The sequence below is a fragment of the Poecilia formosa genome, unplaced genomic scaffold (assembly GCF_000485575.1).
Source record: "Poecilia formosa unplaced genomic scaffold, Poecilia_formosa-5.1.2 Scaffold144, whole genome shotgun sequence".
In the NCBI taxonomy this organism is placed as follows: Eukaryota; Metazoa; Chordata; class Actinopteri; order Cyprinodontiformes; family Poeciliidae; genus Poecilia; species Poecilia formosa.
In genome coordinates, this window is record NW_006800083.1 from 774,775 (window position 1) to 785,301 (window position 10,527).

The 10,527-nt window shown below is 38.3% G+C and overlaps 1 protein-coding gene across 4 annotated transcripts in view; it reads right to left on the reverse strand.

Annotated features, from left to right (window-relative positions):
* LOC103145604 (leucine-rich repeat and fibronectin type III domain-containing protein 1-like protein) overlaps nt 1-10,527 on the reverse strand; it is a 205,328-nt gene that overhangs the window by 55,137 nt on the left and 139,664 nt on the right. For all 4 annotated transcript variants that reach the window (XM_016676945.1, XM_016676944.1, XM_016676943.1 and 1 more), the window contains 6 exons: nt 7,970-8,186; nt 4,440-4,591; nt 4,084-4,337; nt 3,726-3,969; nt 3,451-3,608; nt 2,004-2,384 (listed from right to left, as the gene is read on the reverse strand). In XM_016676945.1, coding sequence (XP_016532431.1) covers nt 2,004-2,384; nt 3,451-3,608; nt 3,726-3,969; nt 4,084-4,337; nt 4,440-4,591; nt 7,970-8,162 — 1,382 coding nt within the window. In that variant the 5' untranslated portion in view covers nt 8,163-8,186. The remainder of the gene's footprint in view (nt 1-2,003; nt 2,385-3,450; nt 3,609-3,725; nt 3,970-4,083; nt 4,338-4,439; nt 4,592-7,969; nt 8,187-10,527) is intronic.

Sequence of the window (10,527 nt, forward strand, 5' to 3'; positions counted from 1 at the left end):
GTTTTGTGCTACTCTGCGGTACACATTACACTCGTGATCATGTGGTGAGAGGAATGTGATGGTGTGAAAACTTTGATTAAATATTGTGCAGATTTTGATGTGAGACCTAAGTTGGCTTGCAGATCTTTTTTTTTTATTATTTATTTAAAAGATTCTTGTGTAAAATTATGGCTCACCAGCAAAAGCATAAATAACACTGCTGTCTTGAATGCTTATAATAAAGCTGATCTATGATTAAAGTTTAATATGGAGTGAAATTAAACGTCTGAGAAGAATCATGATGCAGTGTGACTTCAGTTCCCCACCTGCATGCACTTTGTTTATAAATGAGACTGTAGGTGATAATCCACTGGTGTAAAATGCATCCGTTTGTTTCCTGCTCTTTGTATTTTGACGAGCTTATGTGCCATTTATAAACCTGACAACTCATAGGCAGAAATGATGTCAGAAGACAGATGGCATCAGGTCAAAAAAGAAAAATGCTAAGCAAAAGTTATTCCAGGGTTATCTCCAGTATTGTCTAATGAGGAATGTTTAGTTTATAATAATAATAATAATAATAATAATAATAATAATAATAATAATAATAATAATAATAATAATAAGCTAAAGTAACGTAACTTAATAAATTAATTTCAAAAACTGCTCAACTTAACTTAAAAATGCCGAAAAGTGTATTGCATCTTCTCTCTAAGGTGCTGAAAAATAGGTCAATAATGCAAATTATAGCAATTTTAAAGTGGTGAATAAAAGTTTATATTGGTTCAATTTCTAGGCTTCGCACTTCATTAAAGTTTTGAAATACTGAGGCTAAAACTGCTAAGCTAGTAACTACGTTCAAGTCTAAAGAATAAATAAAATGGCTGTAATTATACTTATTTACTCATCTAGTACAGTTAAGTTTGGTCTACACTAAACCAAACTGTGACTTTTTATTTCTGTTTGAGTTTTTGTTATTGTTTTATTATTTACAGAGGAAGCCTAATGTGAATTCAGTAAATGATTTCAAACTATAAACTCCAAATATTTAATATGCAAAGTATGGGGTTCTGAAATAGAAAAACACCCTAAATCCAGTGATGGAAAAATCTGTAAAACTGTGATATTTTTGCTAAGACAGAACATCATGGTCATAAATCCACAGATAGTATGACTCACAAATGTTGTTTAATCCAAATCAGTCACTTATTAACAGATCTGATCAACAGAATTCACACATAATGATAATATATTGAGCCAATTGATTTGCACCTCACAAACAGACAAAATATACAGTATCTCCACAGATTTGTGTGTGACGTGCTCAGGGAGATCTTCCTCTCGTATTGCCATGACAACATCTGAAAGCTCCTCAGCAAGGGTTTCCCACAGTAGTCAGAGTGATTTTCAGTCAGCATTGCATCATGGTTTGCACAATGAGAACATTTCAGGACTTTTTTTTTTTTCAAGAGAAACTAGAAACACTTAGTAGTTATGGTTAATTCATCATCAGATGAAGAAAGAAAAAATATTAAAGAAGGTTTCCATGGGGAACATTTTAACATTTCATACCAGAGAGCGAACCAGACATCTTTCATGCAGAACTCAAGCCTCTAAAAGCAGTGAGTGAAAACTATCTTTTTTCTAGTTAGGAAGAAATCCAGAGGAACCAATCACATGAAATGCTTAGATATTGCCTCTCTAAACTCAACAATGAATCTGTTCTACTCCAGATGTCGCCATCATTTCAGTTGGCTTGTTGGCCCTCATCTCCACTTGGTGTTAATTGTCATCTGCACTCATCCTCAGAGCAACAGCTAAAGCCTCTAGGACAGAAAATGCTCAGCTGCGTTCACACATTCTGAAACATGCATGCAGATACAAGCACCCGCACGTCTTTCACAAATAACCTTTCCGAAAAGGCACGCTGAACGTACGGCACAAAAGAAATCTTGGGAGCAGCAAAAAAAAAAAAACACACAAAAAAATAAAAAAACACGAGGAGTCGTTGTGGACAAACATACCTGTAAACCAACGTGTCATCGCCGGAGCTGTTGTACTGGACCTGGAACATCCTCATTCCGGATGTAGGAGTTTGGCTGCTCCATCTAATGAGGGCAGAGTTTCCTGTGAGCTCCACCAATGAGACCCTCCTGTCAGCCCCTCTTGTTTCGTTGTTAAGCATTGCGACTTTGGAGGAGGTCAGGATGTCGGAGGGCGCCGGCTCAGAAGAAGGATCTCGGCTGCGGCTCGTGCTGTTTGCAAGATGAGGCACTGCTGTGACGACTAACTCCACCCGTCCTGTGGATTCGCCTGCAGCGTTTGAGGCGATGCACGTGAAGTTTCCTGAATCCTTCAGGGACGTGACGTTGATTTCCAGGCTTCCATTGGGGAAAACTAAAGTTCTGCAAAAAAATAATAAAAAAAAAAAAGGAAGTACATTCTACTAAACGTTTCCTGTTTTTCCATCAGTTATGATTAACAGAAGTATTTTCAGCTTGCTAATTGCCAGAATAAATAGGGAGAGATTTATTTAATCTTTGGAAGTTCACAAACATGTTGGAGTAATGTTTTCTTCCTCACTAGGCGGCCTTTCAGTCCCTCGGTGTAGAACTCATTTCAATCTAGATAATGATGGACCACAGCTTCAGCTAAAACTTTTTGTAAGGCATGTTATTTCTCTGGGATTGATGCACATTTTGCTCCTAACCATATGTCCATGTGTTGGTCAGAGAAGATGACTGCTTTCTGAGCTGTGCAATGACTGGATATTGGCCATGCTGTGAATGCATACACATAATTATTTGAATAGAGGAAGATTACACCATCCAGCATATTCTTGTCTGCAAAACTAACCTATCAGAAGTTTTATAGTAAATAAATCCATTCACAGTATACTTTTACTTCAAGTTTGCAGAACGTTGCCTTTATACAAGTACATTTCTTTAGTAGAAAAAAAAAACTGCCTTTTTTCTTTGTCACATTATATGTATTTTCAAAGAGGTCAATTTTCCGTTATCCACTCTTCAAAATGGAAAAGACAAAAAAAAAAAGGTCAATTCACATGAAACAAATATATAGTGATCTTCATAGGTCTTCAAGACAACAGCGAGTCTTGGAAACATCTCCATGTCTAAATTCGGACGAATACTTCAAAAGGTTTAAAAACAACAGGAACTGCGATAACTACATCTTTCTTGTGTTTAGTCGGCTGTTCTCCGTAGTGAGCAGGATGGAACAGCAGGTCTAAATGTCCCATTTAGAGAACTACAATATTCATTCAATGTGAGACTATGCAATCGAAAGAAATGATTAATTTATTGTTAAGCATTTGCTCTAAGGGTGCCATTAAATGGAGTCACCAGTGTTCATGAACTGAACTGACAGTGAAAATTGAATGGAAACATCATTTATTGTTGCAAGATTCTTCAAATTACAGGCACAGCAAGAACTGTAATATCATGGTGATACCTGGAGCCATTGGATATAAGTCGGCCTTCCGGGCTGATCCAGTGGACCTCAGGCTCTGGGTCTCCATTTGCTTTACATTTTAGACTTGCAGGCTGGCCTTCCATAGCGACAGTATGAGGCGACTTTCGAGTCAAAACTGGTGGATCACAAATAAATTCCTAAAAAGGAACATCAGAGAAGTAGATTAAGAGATCTATTTACTATTTGTGTGTCTGTGCTTGTTTTGTTTTTTTTTTTTCTTTGAAATGTAAAAGTGAAAGGTGAAACGCTCCGACCTCTTCCGGTATTGTCCAAAAGTATTTGGCGCTGAGATCTGAAGGGGAGGCACACGTCTCGAGGTCATCTTCTCTGGTCAGTCTCCTTAACCACAAAAGCTCACAGTTGCAATGAAGTGGGTTTCCACCAAAACTCAACACGAGAGAAGAGAGCGGGGAGCCTTTAGACTTGGCATATACTGGGATTCTCAGGAACAACGGATCTGGGGGAATCTTCTTCAGCTTGTTAGAAGTCATGTCCAGCCTTATCACGAACAGGGATAGACAATTGAAACATTTTCATGCAATAGCAGAGATAAACTTTTCTTCAGTTTTTTTTTTGTCAGTTCATTTTGTTTGGTAATTTTCGTGTCCTTACCTGGCCAGTTTGTGTAGATTGGTAAAAACTCCCTGGGGAACATTCTCTATGAGGTTATGATCCATGTTCAGGGTATTGACATTGGTGAGACGCCCAATCGTGTCCCACGGCACCTGGTCAAGGTTGTTGTAACTGAGGTCTAGGTCTTCGAGAGTAGTCACAAAGTCATCAAAGGCGTGAGGAGATATGTAGTGGAGCTGGTTATTGGACAGTATCAGATGGCGAAGGTTGGTGAGACCTTTGAAATGGTCGTCCTGGTGATCGGAACATGTGAAAAGACAATAAGATCCCGAAATGCAGTCATGTAGGTAAACATCAGTTGCTGTGAGTCATGATCGGTCGACCATGAATCGTACCTTTATCACAGTTAACCTGTTGGAGTCCAGATGGAGCGCTCTCAGTCGCCGCAGATCACTGAATGCTGAAGGAAGAATCTGACTTATGGTGTTTCTGGACAGCGTCAGATGTAACAAGCTGGTCATGTTGGCAAAGTCTTTTCTTCGGACCGCTGCAAATTAGCAGAATAAGCACAACAAAAAGAGACGATTTTATAAAAACGAATGCCAGAAACTATGACATTTAACAAAGACAGTCAGAAATTACAATTTAAAAAAAAGTGTACAGCAACAATTGTGCTAGAGCAGAAGGTCCCACATAGTTGGTGTATCAAGCTTAGTTCCTCCTCACCTTGTAGTCGGCTGATACCCAAACCCATGTCTCAGCTTATCTATGACTGCAATCAATCAAGACAAACTGTCCCTGAATGTGGGTAAATCATCAATGAAACAGCAGCTGTCATTCTAATGAAAAGGCAACCAGGAAGGAAAAACTTAATGACCTCACAACCAAGCTAGAAACTTCTGAGCTAATATTATTATTATCTTCAAGTCGTCCCGTACAGAGCAGGAAAGGTAAAAGGAACACCAGTAAGCATCTGAAAAACATAATATATGCTCTGTCATGATGCTCCTGGCGTGATGGGGTTTGTCTAATACGTTTTAATTCAGTGTATAATGTGTAGCCTGGAAGTTTTTTTTTTTTTTTTTTTTTTTTTTATTTGCCCAGGCTTTACTTTCTGCACATCAAACACCCTCCCACAGCAGTAAACGCGTACTTGAAGGGAACATTGTAAAGTGATGTATTTGCATCCCTAGAGACCAGACCTTGAAATAATCAAAGCAGTGCAGGGACATCTTGACAGAACTAACAGCAAGCCAACATCCAATGTGGAGCTTTGAATTGTCCTTCACGAAGTAGAGCTGTCCTTGAAGCTATTACAAGAAAGCATTCCCAAGAGAATAATAAAGAATAATGTTTAAGACTTACTTTTTTTTTTTTCAAATCCCAATTTTGTATTATATAACATATATTTGCTGTGATGTTTTAACATATTTTAAATCATCGTTTTATTCAGGCACATTGAAGCGGGGATGTGCGCAAACACTTCCTTCGACAAAGCTGAAGACTCATTTGTTTAGATCAGGGCTTAACTGTCTTTGTATATTATCTGATTTCTTTATGTTAGCTTTTAATTTCCTTTTGTTTTATCTTCAGTTAGGATATTTAATCTTCTATGTTTTGGTATGAGGCACACCATTTTTCTACTGATTGAGATTTGTTGAACCGAAAAAAGAAAAACAAAAAAAGTTAACATGGAATGACCATCTTATAGATCTTCATTAAGATAACAGAAAAAATGTACAGGGCTTGAAGAAGGAGAAAATTATATAAAATATGTGTAAAGTAAGGGGAGGAACCAGTAATGAAAAGCTAAAGAATAGACAGAGAAGAAAGAACAAAGGATGACACTGGGTGCAACTGCAACTGGACAGGAACTGATTCTCGATAAATGCAATCCACACAGCATCATTGCTCTAGATACTGGCTATTTACAGAGTCTTGTAATCAACCCAATTGTTCAGAAAGTTAAGAAGACAAAATATACACTGTAGATAAAATTGTACAAGAAACATGGATAACCATAGAGTTTAGATCTATAGCTCAAACCCGACCTGGAGTTTGCCCTGGGGCGGAGCCACAATTATATGGTTGGTGTCTGGGTTGGGGTCAGGCTTCCGAGGTGCATTTTTAAAAAGAACAGAGAAAACTAAACACGAATGCATGATATAAAGTTGTTTTAATCCATTTGTTCTAGTTTAAATAGAGAAGGAAGTACTTTACCCTGTTGAGAAAAGAAAGGAAATAAGGTGCAAATGTTTCATTCTGCTGGGCACCTAACAATCATATGTCCCAGAAGATTTGCAAGCAGAGTGCAGAGTGTGGTCTGGAAATACTTTAAACCGGTGTCAGTTTAAAATATGTCAGGTTCACTACGAGCTCGGGCCTCTAATTACAGCTAATTAGTCAGGTTGGATTGGGGGTTGGCTGGATTTTTTAGGCCTGGTTTTAACTCTAATAACTACAGCTTTTATAAAGGAAAGGACATTTAACAGTTTGGAAGAAATTCACCAGGCATGGATTGCTGCTGGACTGGAAAAGAGGGTACTGCTTCTGCATCACTTGTGTCAAGCCACTCCTGAACCAAAAACAACTTCAGAAGCATCTTCCCCAGAAGAAAAAGCTCTGAACTGTTGCTCGGTGGTCATAAGTTCTTCTTTTATTGCAAACCAAATTTTGCTTTTTTATCTTGACATAAAAAGTCTGGAGTGGAAAAAAGTAGAAGGTCTGTAGAGGGGAAATGTGCAAAATTTAAGTTTCTCGAGGAGCAGTCTGTAGTTCCAGTCAGAAAGTTTTTGGAAAGCTGCTGTTGTTCCACTGCATTTCACGAAGTACAAAGAGAAATCGCTCATTTCGTGGGAAACTCTATGAAGCACTGTTTTGATAGAGATTTTGATTTCATTTCCCAGCAGAACATGACATCTTTCCCCACACTATCAAAAGTACCAATACATGGTTCGTTGACAACAGTATTCCTCCGTTTGATTGGCAGCAAACCGGCTTTACCCAAATCCAACAGAAAATTCATGTGGTGTTTTTCAAAAGGAAGATGAAGGACACCAGCTGAACGAAAGGAACCTCTGCTTCCTTAATGCATCCATGCAATGCTTCACTGATTCAATAACTCATGCAAAAAGGAGCCCTGACCAAGCACTGAGTCCATGTTTTGTACAAATGGACATACTTTTTATTAGAGTATTTCAGTGTTAAGAATTGTTTTCACAGAAACTAAATTTCTGATTTTCATTTCGCATTAGCCATAGTCATCAAAATTAGCACAAATAAATGCTTAACATATTTTCTTCTGTATGTAATGGAGCTATACGAGTTACATTCTTTATTTAAATACTAATTTAAATGAACTTTTAGGTGATATTCCGATATATCCAGATTCAACGTTTTAGGTTTTAAATGAAAACAGTATCTGCTGAACATTTTTCTGCAGAATAAAACTAGGAAGAAGTTCATTTAAATTTGTGTCTCTTTTGTTTTAGTGGACTATGGATTAGATAGCCAATGTGACTACAGATTAGAAATAAACCGATCATGTTTCAAAGTAACACAAAAAGGTTTTTGATGTCAGATCTAAAAGAAACAAATGAGATTAGCTCGGCCAAACAAAAATAATATAAAAAAGGTAGTTAAATTTAAAAGGACGATTACAAACACAGCAAAAAAATTCATTTTCAAGAAACAGAATAAAGAGTACCTTGCATTTGTATTAACAACGGTGAACAAATTGTTTCAGCGAGCTGCTGAAACAATTTGAGATGAAGTCGATATGCATCCAATTATTAGTATAACACTGAATTTATTATAGTTTAAAATAAACAAAATGCCTGTAGTGGAAATAAGGGGATATGCAAATATGTCATTTGAATTTTAGCAGTTTATCTGTATAAACGACAGACGGATCCAAGTGTGATACCTGTGATGAAGTTTTCTTGAAGACGTAGCTCCACTGTGCGTCGATCGATGGCAGTGGGAACAAAGAGCAGGCCTGTTTTGGAGCAGAGGATGGCGAGTGATGGAGAGAGGCTCTGGCACATGCAGCGTTTTGGACACGACTGTCCTCTGCATGCTGCTGCCAGCAACAGAAAAGAGAACCACAGCCGTTCCATTATCCTCCCCAGGAAACAGGGCAACTGCAAGACACACACACAAAAAAACAGAGGAGTGAATTAAAGTGGAGAATGAGAATGGTACTGCTACAGCAAAGGCCCCCAGGAAGTAACAAACCAGGGTGAATCACTGCATTCCGAGATTCTTTGTTCAGGTAAACAAGCATACAGGTTATCTCCAGTAGTTTGTAGTTTGGTAAATCTGCCAGCTTATGAACATCATGCTGTTAAGCTATTTACTGCAGGTCCTCTATTGTTTGGGGGGTCGGGGGGGGATTCTGCTTTTAATCTTCAAATGTAAGTAAAGCTTATTAAGAAAAAGAGAGTCAATAATAATAGAACGCATTCTTTCCTCTGGTTGTGCACTGCATTATTTTTGCCAAGCCACATCTGCTATTGTACATCATGGCAGGCATGAAAATGTGTTATTTTCCCCACATCACACAATAAGAGATCAATAACGGCAGAACAGATTCTTCTGAAAAGATTATTAAACATTTGGTGCAAACATAAAGTTGTAAGGCCATGTTTCTTAGCAGCAGCATTTTCTTCAGAATAACTTCACATGTTGCATTGATATAGAAGCACATAATGAGATGTAGATGTTTCTGCGTACAAGTGCATTGCATTTTCTTTAGTTTTTTCCTGAAATAAGAACTTCAATATATATCAATGCTTTTTTTTTTTGTAAAAGACTAACACAAACTAGTGCATGATTGGGATGGAGGGGAACTAATTGTTTTAATTTTATGTTAAATAGATGACATTTTGAAAAATGTGACATGCGTTTAAATTTCGAACCCCTTACTCGATGCTTTGCGGAAACGCCTACAGTTACCGTTTCAGTCTCTTGAGGTCTGTCTCTATTGAGAAAGTGGAATGTTTGTCCATTCGTCCTAGGAGTCTCTAGGGCCCAGCGTCTCCCGAGTGCAAAAGCAGCTGTGCTCCAGCGCGCCATGGCAGCTCTTGCGTGGCCCAATCTGGCGTTTTGTTGGCATAGGCCTTGCTAATTCCACCTGCTTTCGGCTGCAGCTATGCCAGCTGCCTTGGGGTTGCCTTCCTGTTTATTCAGTTTATTTTAATTATTTTACTTTCAGTAAAGTTGTCATTTGTTCCGGCTCAACGAGCCACGTCGTAACACTTGAAAGCAGCAGTGTGTTCAGGCCGTATGTTTTCTGTTGCGCTGAAACACCGCATGTGTGTCAAGAAGTTAGATTCTGGTGTCATTTTACCAGAGCACCTTCGTTTACATGCTTGCCGTGTCCATTACATGTCAAGAGAAACCTCAGATGGGACTTGTGGCTTACTTGCAACAACTCCACAGTCTTGCCTCTCTCCCATAGATTAACGATGCCTTGCTCAGCCTTTCAGTCGAGGCGGATGATCATGTCTTGGACAAACTCTTTCCATTTTCAAACGGATAGACTGAAGAGTGCTATACGAACTGTACAAAACTTTGGACAATATTTTATAACCTCAGCAACAGAATTCAATTAAATTGAAATTCCAAAATACTTTATTGACCCCAAAGGTAATTTAAATAAATTATCTATTCAGCAAAGCAGTGTTACATACTAATATTGCATGACAATAACTGTAAAATGCAACACCTGCTGCAAACTGGACCCTTATGGCAAACTGAAAAAAACACTAAGTTGGACACCCAGTCTACTCATAGCATTAGCATAGAAAGCAAAGGCAATTCTCTCTGTCTTTCTGTCTCTAACAGACTCAGTTTGGACACAAAACTGTAGTTCTGTACCAAACGCACACATAGCTTTATAGGCTGATATCAGTATGCATGTTTTCAGTCTGACTGAATAAAATGCCTCTGACAAAAATTTCTTATTTTGAACATTGCCTAACAATTTCCTCAGATACCATTTAGTAAAGATGTGTTTCTAATCTTTTTTTTCCCCCATTTTACATTTTTTATCAATTACTTTTTTATGTTTTCTGGTTTAATTCACTATAATTATTTAATCTTACATGCATTCCAAAACATTTTTTTTTACTATTAATTTCCCAGGACCACTGTCATCAGAGTGTTTCTCTAACTGTGTCTATATATACACGACTCCCTACTCGTCACTCTCTTTATTCCTATGTCGTCAGTTTTTGACGTTTACGGAGCTCTACGACGTTCAACGAGAGCACCCTGCACGTCAATTAATGACGAGAAAGGTCTAACCAATGCGTCAACATGTGACTCAGAGGGAACCTGACCAAGCATCCATATATGACAAGCCGGGAGTGAGAATGTGTTAGCGTGCCAGCTTACATGTAGGCTACTCCCCTCATGCATGTACACAGATGCTCATGCACACACACACACACACACACACACACACACACACACACACAC